The sequence below is a fragment of the Suricata suricatta genome, chromosome 8 (genome assembly GCF_006229205.1).
Source record: "Suricata suricatta isolate VVHF042 chromosome 8, meerkat_22Aug2017_6uvM2_HiC, whole genome shotgun sequence".
NCBI lineage: Eukaryota > Metazoa > Chordata > Mammalia > Carnivora > Herpestidae > Suricata > Suricata suricatta.
The window spans coordinates 22,623,385-22,640,324 of NC_043707.1; the positions used below are offsets into that span (position 1 = coordinate 22,623,385).

The window sequence follows — 16,940 nt, forward strand, 5'->3', positions numbered from 1 at the left end:
GAGGAAATGACCAGCAACAGCTTGGAAGAAAATACTTGCAAGCCATATTTCTCAGAAGGAACTTGTATCCAGAATATATAAAAAACTTACAACTCAATGATAAAAAGACAAAACCTCAATTAAAAAATGGATTTTTTTTCCATTTTCCAGACCCTTAACAAAAGGAGGTAAGCAAACATTTCTCTTGGGAAGATATACTAATAGCCAATAAGTACATGAAGAGGCCAAATATTATTAATTTTCTTCATATGCTAATTCCAGAACAGAGAAATCTACATAGAGAGCAGTTTATTAGTGGTTGCTTGGCATTGGTGGAGAGGAAGTCTGACAGGTAGGAGAAGAGAAGAAGGGAAGAGAAGGGAAAAGAAAGGAAAGGTTTCTCACAATAGATTTTGGGGGAGAATACCTTATTTAAAGTCTCATTGTCAGATACTAGTGACAATTTATTACTAATATTGTTATTTATAAACTGTATTTTTATTCCCAAACAAAATAGAATTGACATTCAATAGTTAAAAGCTTACATTCATTGAGGCATTCACCTGAGCAGTAGTTTCATCATCTGTTGGAAACTGATATATCTGGATGCCATTACTAACCAATTCACTCATTATTTTACACTTGAATTTCTGTAAGTCATTTTTAGAAATTGCATCTGCTTTGGCAATCAATGGTATAATGTTCACCTGTAAATAAAGAAGCAAACAAAATCTTGCCATTAAGGATTTGTTGTTAGTCCTGGAATTTTTATAGTCAAAACCTCACTCTGACAATAAACTTTTACAACTAGATTTAAAAAAAAACTACCATACCTTCCTCACAAAATTGCTTTTCAAAATCATCAGTACTTATAAAGATTAACTTTTTTTCTCAGAATTCAGGTTTAGAAGTTTCAAATTTCTTTTCTCAAACTTTCTTACACTTTCAACACATTTGGAGTTAGTAAAATGTTAAGTAGTAAAACAAAATAGTCCATTTAACTTGTAATCAACTTGATTGCTTATTAAATTAAGTGCTAAAAGATAGAAGAGACCTTGCATCAAAACTATATGTGAGATTTATTTTGTTCTTCTACATGTCATTCATTTGCATTAGCTTCTTCATAAATTCATCTTAATCAGTATCCCATTTTCACGGACCCTTGATCTACCTACATGTCTTTACAGATACATATTGCTTGTGTTTTCCAAAGACCACCTACAAATGATCGACCTTTTTTTGTTACCATACTCTAAAGGCTGAATGTATATATGTATATGGATACATATATGTAATGTGTATAACATCTTGCTCACAGAACTCTTCATTCATAATTTGTAAAAAAAAAAAAAAGCATTATTTTCATATTGTAGATTTGAGGTTGAAATTTTATTCATAAACTTTTCTTTGTAGTTCTACAGTATGATCCCTCTGTCTCCATGCATTTACATCCTAATAATTAAACTTTGTAGAAAGTAAAAATATGCAAAATTCTAAAATATGTTTTACTACTATTAAAATATGATATTTTATGAAATCATAACTACATAATGTCAAGGTTTGTGATATAGCAAAATGCATAGAAGTCAGTTCTAGGTATATTGCTTTTGTTTTAGATTCCTCAAAGTACATTTTTAAAAATCCTTGTACAAATCTAGGGCTTCAATGTAACACTGATGTTCAAATTTTTATCTGAGCATCTTAAATAATAGTTTCCACAGTAAAAAGCGGACAATTACTAAGATAGATTTAAGTCTAACATAAATATCTTGGATTCTATTGCTGAGAAAGCTGTCCTCTAATGATAGTAAATCCTTAACACATAACACATGGAAATTTTCCATGTTAATTCATTAGGTGTTCAGATTTGAGGAATGAAAGTACTTATTGCAGGAGGGAACCGAGCAACTAGAAGAGAAGACAACAGACACATAGGCACAGTTACCCATCTCTTTATGTAATGTTCTTGCAGGAAAAAATAGCAATTTTCTATATCTGGAAATTCCTTGATGGTAACAGCTACCCATAGGTTAAAAAATAAAACTTTGTGTCCCAGGCTATTGAATATACTAATAATAAAGAAATTGAGGCAATTCTTGATTTTAAACAAAAATCTAATTCTTTCAACAACTTGGTGACATATATGATTAGGTACAAAATTTCTTTCCAGTTTGAACAATATATAGCAAAAGTCAGGCCTTCTTTGATAAAAAAAGAAATGAAATTTTAGAGGTTCTTCTCTCTTCAACTTCATAAAGTATAGAAAAGTATCTCGTGAAATAAAAGTTTCTTTCATATGTGTATTTACACTCTCTTGGAAAAAATACACATGTACATATTGCATTCTGAATCCTCTCTGATAGGATCACTAGCCAGGATCATGAAAACTTCATGTTTCACACAATCAATGGTATCAGGTAAACGTTAATTGGATTGTTTTATAGTAATAAAGAATAAATTCAATTTAAAAAATATAGGCAAATTACCACAATCTGTGTTATCTTTAATGACAAAAAAACCTATAAATTTTTATTTTAATATTTTTAACCTGTATCTTATTTTTCTAATATGTACCTAATTAAATTTATCTGGAAAGCAAACTAAGGTTGATATTAATCAAATGCTATTATGGGCTGAATGTATCATCCCTCCTTCAATGCATAGGTTGAGGTCCTAACACCCAATATCTCAGAACAAGACTATATTTGGAGAATCTTTAAAGAGGTGATTAAGTTAAAATAAAGCCATTAAAATAGGCCCTAATCCAAAGTAACTGGTATCCTTAAGAGAAGAGGAAACATAGACATACAACAAAAAGACATCAGATATGTGCACAGAGGAAAGATCTTGTGAGGATACAGTGGGAAGGTGGCCATTTATCACTAAATAAAAAAGGTTTCAGAAGAAAAAATGTTGGCAGCATCTTCATCATGGACTTCTACTTTCCATTACTGTGAGAAAATTAATTTCTGTTGTTTAAACTACTATGTCTGTAGTATGTTGCAATGCTATCCCTTTTAACATATTAACCATATTGGAAATCTATTAAACACATTAAAAAAGAATAAGTTCTTGTATGCAAATACCTTCAAATTATATATTATCACAAAATAATAATAAAATCCTGACAGATTGATGGATTTACTGGACCCACCTTATTGTCAATGTTCTTCATAGTTAATAGATCAAGGGACTTCAAAGAATGTCCTGTAGGGGAAATGAAGTAAAGGCACACATGTATACGGGAATCATGGTAGTCAATGAAGGAACGTTTAATTTTCAATTCTTCTTGAAGATAGGCCTCAAATTGAGCATCTACATATTCAACTATAGGTTGGTAACTGAAAAAAAAAAAGGTTATTTCAACAGATTAGTATAAAAGATTAAGAACATCTATAGTCTGTCTTTTCACCATTTAATAAATAGCTAATACGGGGGAGCTTGGGAAGATGACAGAGGAGGGGGACCCTGAGCTCACTGCATCCCATGTTTGCAAATAGATATCATCTACATCCCAGTCAATAAACCAGCCCCCAACATAAACACAGGGCCATCTGCAGGAAGCCAAGCTGCCCAGGCACTAGCTAACTAACTTGCTAGCAATGTGCCATGCCTGCAAGTTCTCCTGAAGACACCCACACTCCAAGCCTGCTAGCCTCAGCCCCAGGCCCAGGGAAAATTTTGTCAAGCAGCATATGAGCCCTGCCCAGCTACTGGGTGCACAGCCACCACTACATACCCGACCAACCCATGTCACCACATGCTGTGCCCAGCCTCACACACCTTCCCACCCTAAACCCCAGCCCCCAGATGCCCCAGCACTTTGAGGGATCCAGCAGTGGACGAGTGGCACAGGGCAAACTGCTGAAACTGTTGCTCCACCCCCAAGTTTCCCAGAGGGCACAATCCCTAAGCGCTGCCTTGTCTGGGTCTCACTAATGCCACAGAGAATAAACACAGTCCACAACAGGCAGAGAGTCAGTGCAGATGACTGAACTAAAAGGAAGAGTGGTTCAGACATAAAAGCAGGATGTAAGCAACACACAAAGGATATTCTCCTGAAGTACCAGGATCTGGTGCATAGGAGACCTGCACAACAAGCCACTCCAGGATCCCTTCTTCATAAAGGCACTACTTTCAAGAGCAAAAGACATAGCTGACATGAAAATTTCCCCAATCTGGGGAAAGAGAAAGACATTGAAATTCAAGGGGCATACAGAACTCCCCTAAGATGTAATGTGAACCAACCTTCAGCACGACATATCATAGTGAAACTGGCAAAATATTAAGATAAAGAGAGAATTCTGAAAGCAACTAGGGATAAAAGGGCCCTAACATACAAAGGGAAACCGATCAGAGAGGTTACAGACCTCTCTACTGAAACTTGGCAGGCCAGAAAGGAATGGCAGGAAATCTTCAATGTGATGAACAAGAAGAATATGCAACCAAGAATTCTTTATCCAGCGAGCCTGATATTCAAAATAGAAGGAGAGATAAAGGGTTTCCCAAATAAACAAAAGTTGAGAGAATTCATCACCACCAAACCAGCCCTACAAGAAATCCTGAGGGTCTCTATGAGAAAAGGTAGCAAGAAATATAAGACACCAGAGATAGCAATATAAACATGAACTCTAGAGAGAACATAATGAACCTAAACCCACATTTTTCAATAATAACACTGAATGTAAATGGACTTAATGCTCCAAATGACACAGGGTAGCAGAATGGATCAAAAACCAAAATCCATCTATTTGCTGTCTACAAGAGACACACCTTAGACCTGAAGACACCTTCAGATTGAAAGTAAGGGGATGAAGAAATATCTACCATGCGACTGGACGCCAAAAGAAAGCTGGAGTAGCCATACTTATATCAGACAAACTAGACTGTAAAGTAAAGGCAGTAACAAAAGATGAAGAAGGACATTATACAATAATTACAGGGTCTCTCCATCAGGAAGAGCTAACAATTATAAACATCTATGTGCCGAATTCAGGGGCACCCAAGTATATAAAACAACTAATCATAAACAGAAGCAATCTTATTGATAAGAATGTGCTAATTGCAGGGGACTTTAATACTCTACTTACAGTAATGGATAGATCAACCAGACAGAAAGTCACTAAAGAAACAATGGACCTGAATGACAAATTGGAACAGATGGAATTAATAGATATATTTAGAACTCTGCATCCTGAAGCTAGGGAATTCACTTTCTTCTCGAGTGCACATGGCACATTCTCCAAGATTGATCACATACTGGGTCATAAAGCAGCCCTCCATAAATACAAAAGAATTGAGATCATACCATGGACACTTTCAGATCACAATGCTAAACTTGAAATCAGCCACAGGAAGAAGTCTGGAAAACCTCCAAAAATGTGGAGGGCAAATCAGGCAATTAGAGAGGAAATTTAAAAATATGTGGAAACAAATGAAAATGAGAATACAACAATCTAAACTCCCTGGGATGCAGCAAAGGCAGTCCTAAGAGGAAAGTTCATTGCAATCCAGGCCTATTTCAACAAACTAGAAAAAGCACAAACTAAAAACCCAACAGAGCACCTAAGGAAACTAGAAAGGGGGCAGCAAGAGCACCCCAAACCCAGCAAAAAAAGAGAAATAATCAAGATCAGGGCCGAATTAAACAAGATAGAATCCACAAAAACAATTGAACAGATCAATGAAACCAAGAGTTAGTTTTTTGAAAAAATAAACAAAATTGATAAACCTCTAGCTAGGCTCCTCAGAAAGAAAAGAGAGAACACCCAAATAGACAAAATCATGAAGGAAAATGCATCTATTACAACAGATCCCTCAGAAATACAAGCAATCATCAGAGATTACTATAAAAATTATATGCCAACAAACTGGACAATCTAGAAGAAAAAGACAAATTTCCATGGACAAATGGAAGAGATAGAAAATCTGAAAAGACCCATAACCAGTGAGGAAATCCAATCAGTTATCAAAAATCTCCCAAAGAATAAAATCCCAGGGCCAGATGGATTCCCAGAGGAATTCTACCAGACATTTAAAGCAGAGTTACCACCAATCCTTCTCAAGTTATTCCAAAAAATAGAAATGGAAGGAAGACTTCTGGACTCATTCTATGAAGCCCATATCACTTTGATTCCTAAGCCAGACAGAGACCCAACAACAACAACAAAAAAGAACTACAGGCCAATATCCCTAATGAATACAGATGCAAAAATACTCAACAAGATACTAGCAAATCGAATTCAACAGCATATACAAAGAATTATCCATTATGATCAAGTGGGATTCATTCCTGGGTTACAGGGCTGGTTCAATACTCACAAATCCATCAATGTGACACATCACATTAACAAAGAAAAGAAAAAATCCATATGATCCTCTCGATAGATGCAGAAAAAACACTTGACAAAATACAACATCCCTTCTTAATAAAAACCCTCGAGAAAGTCGGGATAGAAGGAACTTACTTAAACACCGTAAAAGTCATTTATGAAAAGCCCACAGCTAATGTTATCTTCAATGGGGGAAAACTGAGAGCCTTCCCTCTGACATCAGAGACATGACAGGGGTGTCCACTCTCACCACTGTTGTTTAACATAGTGCTGGAAGTCCTAGCATCAGCAATCAGACAACAAAAGGAAATAAAGGGCATCAGAATCGGCAAAGAGGAAGTCAAACTTTCACTTTTCACAGATGACATGATACTCTCCATGGAAAACCTGATCAACTCCACCAGAAGCCTTCTAGAACTGATCCATGAATTCAGTAAAGTTGCAGGGTACAAAATCAATGTACAGGAATCAGTTATATTCTTCTACACCAAAAATGAAGGAAAAGAAAGAGAAATCAAGAAACGGATCCCATTCACAATTGCACGAAAAATCATTAAAATACCTAGGAATAAACCTAACCAAAGATGTAAAAGACCTGTATGCTGAAAACTATAGAAGACTTATGAAGGAAACTGAATAAGACACAAAGAAATGGAAAAACATTCCGTGCTCATGGATCAGAAGAATAAACATTGTTAAAATGTCATTATTACCCAAAGCAATTTATACATTCAATGCAATCCCCCATCAAAGTTGCACCAGCATTCTTCTCAAAGCTAGAACAAACTATCTTAAAATTCATATAGAATCACAAAAAAACCCAAATAGCCAAAGTAATATTGAAGAAGAAAACCAAACAGGAGGCTTCACCATTCCAGACTTTAGCCTCTACTACAAAGCTGTTGTCATCAAAACAGTATGGCATTGGCACAAAAACAGACACATTGGCCAATGGAATAGAATAGAGAACCCAGAAATGGACCCACAAGTGTATGGCCAATTAATCTTTGACAAAACAGGAAAGAGTATCCAATGGAAAAAAGATAGCCTCTTCAACAGGTGGTGTTGGGAGAGCCGGACAGCAACATGTAGAAGAATGAAATTAGACCACTTTCTTAAATCATTCACAAAAGTAAACTCAAAATGGATAAAGGATCTGAATGTGAGACAGGAAACCATAAAGACACTAGAGGAGAAAGCAGGAAATAGCCTCCTCGACCTCAATCTCAGCAATGTCCTCCTCGACACATCCCCAAAAGTCAAGGGAATTGAGAACAAAAATGAACTATTGGGACCTCACCAAGATAAAAACTTCTGCAATGCACAGGAAACAATCAAAAACACTAATAGGCAACCGACAGAATGGGAAAAGATAGTGGCAAGTGGTATACCAGATGAAGGCCTGGTATCCAAAATCTACAAGGAACTCACTAAACTCCATACCCCCCCAAAAATGAATAATCCAGTGAAGAAATGGGCAGAAGACCTGAATAGACACTTCTCCAAAGAGGACATCCAGATGGCCAACAGGCACATGAAACGATGCTCAGCGTCACTCATCATCAGGGAAATACAAATCAAAACCACACTGAGATATCACCTTTAGTCAGAGTGGCTAAAATGAACAAATCAAGAGACTATAGATGCTGGCGAGGATGTGGAGAAACGGGCACCCTCCTACCCTCTTGGTGGGAATGCAAACTGGTGCAGCCACTCTGGAAAACAGTACGGAGGTTCCTCAAAATACTATCAGTAGAACTTCCCTACGACCCAGCAATAGCACTGCTAGGAATTTACCCAAAGGATACAGAAGTGCTAATGCATAGGAACACATGTACCCCAATGTTCATAGCGACACTTTTTACAACAGCCAAATCATGGAAAGAGCCTAAATGGCCATCACCTGATGAGTGGATCAAGAAGATGTGGTATATATATACAATGGAGTACTACATGGCAATGAGAAAGAATGAAATATGGCCATTTGTAGCAAAGTGGATGGACCTCGAGGGTGTAATGCTAAGCGAAATAAGTCAGGCAGAGAAGGGCAGATACCATATGTTTGCACTCATAGGTCTAACAGGAGAAACCTAACAGAGGACCATAGGGAGGGGAAGGGGAAGAGAGAGTTGGGGAGAGAGAGGGACACAAATCATGAGAGACTACTGAATACTGAAAATGAACTGAGCACTGAAGGAGGAGGTGGGGGGAAGGGAGTGATGGTCATGGAGGAGGGCACTTGTGGGGAGAAGCACTGGGTGTTACATGGAAACCAATTTGTCAATAAACTATTATAAAAAAAACTACAATGAGATATCACCTCACATCTGTCAGAATGGCTAAAATTAACAACATAAGAAACAATAGGTGTTGGCAAGGATGTAGAGCAAAAGAACACTTATGCACTCACTGTTGGTGCAAATGTAAACTGAGGCAGCCAGTCTAGACAACAATACGAAGTTTTGTTTGTCAAAATGTTAAAAATAGAACTACCCTAAGATCCCACATTTGCCCTATTTAAGCAAAGAATACAAAAACACTAATTCAAGGAGCTAAATGTACCCCTATATTTATAGCAGTGTTGTTTACAATAGCCAAGATATGGAAGCAGTCCAGTGTCCATGGACAGTTGGATGGGAAAAGAAGTGGCACATAGATATAGATATAGATAAATATATAGAATAAAAATATATGGAAGTCCACATATATGGAATATATGATATGTTTATTATATATTATATATGGGATATTACATATCATATATATGGAATATTATTCAGCATAAAAATAATGAAATCCTGCCATTTGTGATAAGATAGAGGGAACTAGGGAGTATAATGCTAAGTGAAATACGTCAGAGAAAGACAAATGCCATATGATTTTACTCATGTGGAATTTAAGAGACAAAACAAATAAACAAAGGGAAAAAAGAGAAAGACACACAAACTAAGAAACAGTCTCTTAACTACAGAGAACAAACTGATGGTTACCAGAGGGGAGTGGTGTAAGTGATCAGGATTTTAAGGAGTGCATTTGTGATGAGCACAGGGTGCTATTTAGAAGTGTGGAATCGTTATATTCTACACCTCAAACTAATATAACACTGTATATTGACTAACTAGAAATAAAATAAAACCTTAAAAATACAACACATTTATAAATTAAATTCCCCGTCTTTTGTGGGCACAGCTCATAGTGCCCCAAAACAACTGCAATAGTAACATCAGAGATCCCTGATTGTAAATCACCTTAACAAATATAATAATGCAAAAGTTTGAAATATTGCAAAAATTACCAAATGTTACACAGAGACACAAAGTCATCAAATGCTCTAGGAAAAACCAGGCTGATAGACGTGCTTCACACAGAATTGCAATAAACTTCCAATTTGGAAAAAAAATACATTAAAAAACCGTACAATAAACATGCACAATAAAGTGAAGTCTAATAAAATGAGGTATTCTTGTACAAAGAAAGGGTTTAAATAAATAATAAAAAAATTTACCAACACAGAAAACTCAGGCTTCAGTTTTGAATTCTAATAAACATTTAAAGAAGAATTAACACCAATACTTTAAAATTTCCAAAAGAATTAAAGAAAAGGAAAAATTTTCAAACTCCTTTGAAGGTCAAAATTATCCTGATATAAAAAAAAAAATTACATGTCAATATCCCTAATGAACACAGATGCAAAATCTTCAACAAAATACTTAGCAAAGTGAATTCTCAGCAAATTAAAAGGATCATACACAATGACCAGGTGGGATTTATCCTCAGAATGCAAGGATTATGCAACATAAATAAGTTGATTTATAAACACCACATTGATTGAAAAGCAAAAATCATATGATTATTTCAACAGTTGCAGAAAAGGTATTTGACAAAATTCAACACCCTTTCATGATTTAAAAAACAAAAACAAAACTCTTGAAACTAGGTATAAAAGGAATTTATGTCAACACAATAAAGCTATATCTGAAAAACCCATGGCTAACCTCTAAATTGTTGACTTTATGGGCATTGAATTGTTTGTTGTATCCATATCTTTTTAATATTTGTGAAATCAGTAATAATGTCTCCTTTTTATTCCTGATGTTGGTGATATTTGACTTCTCCTTTATTTTGCTTGCTCAGTCTAGTCAAAGGTTTTTAATTTGTTGACCTTTATAAATAACCAGCAAAAATAAGTTGCTGGTTTTATTGATATTCTATTGATATTTATTGATATTCTATTGATTTTTTTTTTCTGTTTTCATCAATTTTTGCTGTGCTATAATTTTTCCCTTTTTTCCCCTGCTTTAGGGTAAATTTGTTCTTATTTGTCTAATTTCTTAACATGGAAATTTATAATACTTGGGATTGTCCTTTTTTAACATAATTATCTTATGCTATTAATTTCCCTCTAAGTAATACTTTTGCAGCATCCTATAGTTTTTTAAACTGCAGTAAGATCACTTAATGGATATCTACTCTCATAACAAGTTTTTGAATGTAATATAAAGTACTGTTACATATATGGTTAAGTCTTCCGTTCTATGGCAGATCTCAAGAACTTGTTCATCTTGCATAATTAAAACTTTGTATCCATTGATCAAGAACTCTTAATTCCTCCTTCTTCCCAGACACTGGCAAACATTTTGCACTCTTCTTCTGTGAGTTTAATGAGGAGTTGTGATCAAGAATGCCTGAGGCCCATGGGAATCAGATTATAATTTGAATAGGAAGATGATTACAAAGGATGCTTGTTTCAGAATTATCTATTAACCTGCTCATAGATGTTTTATACATTTTTATATTATACATATATAGTTTAAGGAAACTTATTCTGTATTATTTCAAACGTATTTTAATTATTACAAAAATTCAGTGTTGTATGATAACATAAGATCTGAGAGTACACTTACTAAACTTACACTAGTGGCTATTTTTGGAAAAAGAAAAGGCTCTAAGTACTTACATTTGGCTAAGTGGATTTTAATTTCATTTGGATCATTTAAATTTTTACAGATGAAATTTACGTATAACTTGGGTAAGTGATTTTAAAAAATGAGAATATCCAACAAGTGAATAAATGGGAAAAATCTATTTTAAAAATTTATAGGAATCGACCTTATATAAATGATTCTCTGGAATGTCCATCACCTGATGAATGGATCAAGAAGATGTGGTGTATATATACACAGTGGAGTGCTATATGGCAATGAGGAACAATGGTGAGAATCAAATGGCTATACCTGCATTCCAATCTATAAAACCAGTATATTTAATCTTATTGGTAAAAAAAATAAAGAGTGTTTGTATAAATAAGATCATCCTGGATTTTCTGGGTACATCTTAGTTCCAACAACAAATGTATTTAAAAGAGACATAAGGACAGTAGAGAGGCCATACAAGGGTGGAGGCAGATGGGAGTAATATGGCCAGAGGAAGGTCAATAAAGAAGGTAAATTCCTTGAAATAATAAAATCTTTTGTAATTAAAATAAGAAAACACTAACCTGGCTTCTTTGTTTATTTGATCACCATATCCCACTGTTTTCACAACAGTTAATTTCAATTGAACATTACTTTCCTGAAGTTCATATGTCTGAATTTTAAGTCCAACATTTGAGTAAAAATGTGAGGATTTTTTATCTTTCAAAGTAGTATTGAATAATGTGTCAATGAGTGTTGATTTTCCAATTCCAGTTTCCCCTGTAATAAACATAGATACATTATCTAGGGGCATAAGATGGCTAAGAAGAAGTAACACTCTTAACCCAAATACCTCAATGACTATAATGTCCTTTAAAGTATGCATGTTTAGTGACTCCTGGATGGCTCATTGGTTGAGTGTCTGACTTCAGCACAGGTCACGATCTCACGGTTCATGGGTTCAGACCCTGCATCAGGATCTAAGCTGACAACTTGGAGCCTGGAGCTGCTTCGAATTCTGTGTCTCCCTCTCTCTCTGCCACTTCCCCGCCCCCCCCCTCAAAAGTGAATAAATGTAAAAAAAAAAAAAGTAAAACTTTTTTTTGTAAATAAAAATAAAGTATACATGTTTCTCTTGACTCTCTCAGTCATTAATACAATATAGAAAAAATACACACAAAGATATATCAGATTTTGGAGAGTACTGAAACATCCAAAGAATAAAGGTCTAGTGGCCCCTGGTGGCTCAGTCAATTAAGTGTCTGACTTTTGGTTTCAGCTCAGGTCATGATCTCACGATTCGTGGGTTCATGCCGCACACTGGGCTCTGTACTGACAGCTCTCCATCTCTCTCTGCCCCCCACGCTGACTCACTCTGTCTCTCTCTCTCAAAAATAAATTTTAAAAAATATTGTTAAGTTTAAATAATATGGCTAACATGATGGGAACAAATACAGATAGAAAGACATGGTCTTTAATTAACAGCACCAGTGTTACATTACTTTACATAAGTTGAAGTAGGCATTTGAGAAAATTAAGTACTAATTCAAATGAGGAATCAGGCACTTACCCACACAGAGAATATTAAAAGAGAATCCTTGTTGAATAGATCGGTTTACCAACTGATGCGGCAAACATTCAAAACCAAAATGACCAAGCATTGTTAAGCAACGGACACTATCTCCTCTTTGCTTAAAAAAAAAACAAAAATAAAAAAATTAATTAGAATTAGTAACATCATTTGAAATATTATTTTAAGAATATGTTAAAGAAATGAGAATTATCATTTGATTATCATAACTCAGCTAAGATTCAAATTAAGTAAATTTGTGAGCAAGTAAGTCTTGTCCAGACACATAAGTTTTGCTTTCAATGTTAAAAAGAGTAAGTCTGAGGAGGGAAAGGAAGATGGCAGCAGAGTAAGAGGACCCTAGCCTCATCCTGTCTCTTGAACACAAAGAGGTAACTAAAACCATCCTAAATACCCCAGAAATCAATCTGAAGACCAACAGAACAGACTCCGCAACAAAGGGAGAGAAGAGGCCACATCAAGAAGGTATGAAGTGCAGAGAAGTGGTATGGGGAGAAAAAGATCATGGGTGGTGCAGAAAGGGGGGAGCCAGCACCACAGAGAAGGGTGAGAGAGAGAGAAGCACCCGGGGAACACCCAAGGTGAATGTTTTACAAAAGTCGTTGGTTTGGAAAGCTAGAGGGGCTGAATTTCATGAGTTCCTGCAACCAGTGATGCGTAAAGGCTGGAGTTTTAAAGGGTTTCTGGCTTGTCTGGGAGAGAGCCTCAGGGCATTTTTCTGCTCCTGGAGATCAGGCAGGCAAACAACCCAGAGAAAGACCTCATGGGAACAGCACTCCAAAGAATGCCTGGGCACATAGTGGGGAGATTATTTGCTCTTCTCTGAGCACATACCAAAAAAGCATCATTCATAGATGCCTCTGTGGGAACAAAAGAGCTGCCAGGCACCATTTCCCTCCCCTGCTCCTCAGCATAAACATAGAGCCACCAGCGGGAAGCAGTGCAGCGCCCACCCTGGCTGTCTAACTTGCTGGCACAAAGCCCCACCCCCTGCACTCTGAAGGCACTGCCCTTCTCATTCAAGCTTGCCTCAAGCACAATGGGTGGGCTCCTCCCCTAGAAGACAAGCACAAACCCCTGTCCACATCATGTCTCCTGACCAAAGAATTTTATGGGCACTTAGTTCTGGAGGAAGCAGTATCAGGTCTCATTGCACAAGCCGACCAGAGCATACCTAATTAAAACTCACAACGTTTAGGCCAGGGACCAAACACTGCCCAGAGTAGGCGAGGAGAACCTCTGAAGATGACTGAACCTAAAGGACAGAGTAGCCAAAACACAACAGCGGAGTGCGCGCAGCACACACCCAGATACTTGCTGAAATGACAGGCTGGGGACGTTACATGACCTCTTCTTCATAAGGCTATTATTTTCAGAATGAGAGGCATAGCTGGCTTTTCTAACACAGAGAAGGCAGAGACATAGGCAAAATGCAAAGATGGAGGGATGTATCACAAACGAAAGAACAAGATAAGGCCATGGCCAGTGAAACAGATATTAGTAACATGTCTAATAGAGAATTTAAAGCAACCAATATAAGCATACTAACAGGGCTGGAAAAAAGAGGTCCTTCCTAGTTAAAACTCCACATTCTGGCCGGGGACCCAACATTGCCCACTGCAGGCAAGGAAAGTTTCCGCAGACCCCCGGTATGAAGAATAGAGCAAAGAGCAGTGTGTGCGCCACACACCAGAGACACTTCCTTACGTGACAGCCCCTAGACATTAGATGACCTCCTCTTCATCAGCCATTATTCTAGGAAGCAGGAATCATACAGGCTTCTAACACAGAGAAGAAGGTAGAGGCTTAGAAAAAATGTCAAGACAGAGAAATTCATCTCAAATGAAACAACAAGATAAAGGTTGCAACCAGAGATCTAAGAAAGGCAAATATAAGTAACATGTCTGATGGGGAATTTAAAATAAAGATCATAAGTATATTCTTTGGGCTTAAGAAAAGAATAGAAGAAGAGCACCTGGTGGCTCAATCAATTAATTGTCTGACTCTTGATTTTGATCTCATGGTTCATGAGTTCAAGCCCTGCATCAGGCCCTGTGCTGACAGCATGAAGCCTGCTTGGGATTCTCTCTCTCTCTCACCCTCTCGCTCTCTCTCTCTGCCTCTCTCTATATATATTTTAAAAACTCAAAAAAATAAAAATAAAATAAACTTTTAAAAGGAAAAAAATAGATCAGTGACAGATACAAAAGAATTTAAAAAGAATCAGTCAGAGAGTAATAGTGCTATAAATGAGATTGGAAACAGGCTTGAAGCAATGAACAGCAGGGTGGAAGAATCAGAGGAATGAATTATAGAAGACAAAGTAAGAGAAATGAAAGAAGGTAAACAAAATAAAGAAAGAATTATGCAACATAAGACAGAGTTAGGGAACTCAGTGATTGCATCAAATGTAATAACATTTGCGTTATAGGAGTCCCACAAGAAGAGAGAGAGAAGGGGGGCAGAACATTTATTTGAAGAAATAGTAGCTGAAAACTTCCCTAATCTGAGGAAGGAAACAGATATCCAGATCCATGAGGCATAGAGAACTGCCATCAAAATCTACAAAAGCAAGCCAACAGCAAGCTATATTGTAATTAAATTTGCAAACTAGAATGATAAAGAAAACATCTTAAAAGCAGCAAGACTAAAGAAGTCCTTCACTTACAAGGGAAATCCATAAATCTAGCTGGAGATTTCTCAATAGAAACTTGACAAACCAAATGGGAGTGGCATGGTATATACAAAGTGCTAAATGGGAAAAAAACTGCAGTCAAAAATTTTCTCCAGCATGGCTATCATTCAGAATAGAAGGAGAAATAAAGAGTTTCCCAGATACAAAGACTAAAGGAATTGTTGACCGCTAAACAGCCCTGGAAGAAATATTAAAGGGGACTCTTTGAGTGGAAAGGAAGACCAAAAGTGGCAAAGAAAGAAGAGACCAAAGGTGGAAAAGACAAGAAAAGATCAGAAAAAAATCTCCAAAAACAATGACAAAACAAGTAAAGATGTGGCACTGAATGTATCTATCAATAATTACTTTGGGTATGAATGTACTTAACACTCCAATTGAAAGACATAGGGTGTCAGAATGGATTTAAAAAGTAAGACCCACCTATATGCTACCTACAAGAGACTCATTTTAGACCTGAAGACATGTGCAGATTGAATGTGAGCGTTTTGAGAAATATTGATCATGCAATGGAAATGAAAAGAAAGGTGGAGTTGCCATACTAATATGGGAAAACTGGACATCAAAAAAAAAGTCAGTAGCAAGAGACCAAGAAGGGCACTGTACCGTAATAAGTGGGACAATCCAAAAAGATCTAACAATCATGAATATTTATACGCCCCACCATGAGCACCAAAATATAGTTTAAAAGTTAACAACAAATATAAAATAACTCACTGATAATAATACCATAATACTAGGGGACTTGACCACCTCATTTACATCGAGGGAGAGAACATCTAAACGGAAAATCAGCAAGGAAACAATGGCCATGAGTGACACACTGGACCAGATGGACTTCACAGGTATATTCAGAACAAAGCTAATCTAAAACAGCAGAATACACATTCTTTTTAGTGCATACGGGAGATTCTTCAGAATAAATCACATACTAGGTTAAAACTCAGGCCTCAAGAAGGACAAAAAGGTTAAGATCATACCATGCATATTTTCTGACCACAATACTATGAAACTTGAAGTAAATCATGAAAAAAAAGTCTGGAAAGAGCAAGAACACATGGAGTTTAAACAACATGCCACTAAACAATGAACGGGTCACACAGGAAATGAAAGAAGAAATAAAGAAATACATGAAAACAAATGAAAATGAAAACAGAATGGTCTAAAACCTTTGGGATGCAGCAAAGTGATCCTAATAGAGAAGTAGATAGTAATACAGGCCTTCCTAAACAAGCCAAAAAAAACTCAAATAAACAACCTAATATTACACCTAATGGAGCTCAACAAAGAAAACAGATGACGCCTGCAGCCAGCAGAAGAATGGAAATAATAAAGATTAGAGAAGAAATAAATGATATAGAAACTAAAAAACAGAATTAGGAAAAAACAATAGAACAGATCAATGAAACCAGGAGCTGGTTCCTTGAAAAAAT

General features: G+C 36.3%; 1 protein-coding gene across 1 annotated transcript in view; it reads right to left on the reverse strand.

The window, feature by feature from the left end:
* Positions 1-12,912, reverse strand: part of SEPTIN14 (septin 14) — a 36,441-nt gene extending 23,529 nt beyond the window's left edge. The window contains exons 1-4 of the mRNA XM_029947999.1: positions 12,795-12,912; positions 11,809-12,004; positions 3,134-3,320; positions 525-686 (exon numbers count right to left, since the gene is read on the reverse strand). Coding sequence (XP_029803859.1) covers positions 525-686; positions 3,134-3,320; positions 11,809-12,004; positions 12,795-12,885 — 636 coding nt within the window. The 5' untranslated portion in view covers positions 12,886-12,912. The remainder of the gene's footprint in view (positions 1-524; positions 687-3,133; positions 3,321-11,808; positions 12,005-12,794) is intronic.
* Between the last annotated feature and the right edge of the window lie 4,028 nt (positions 12,913-16,940).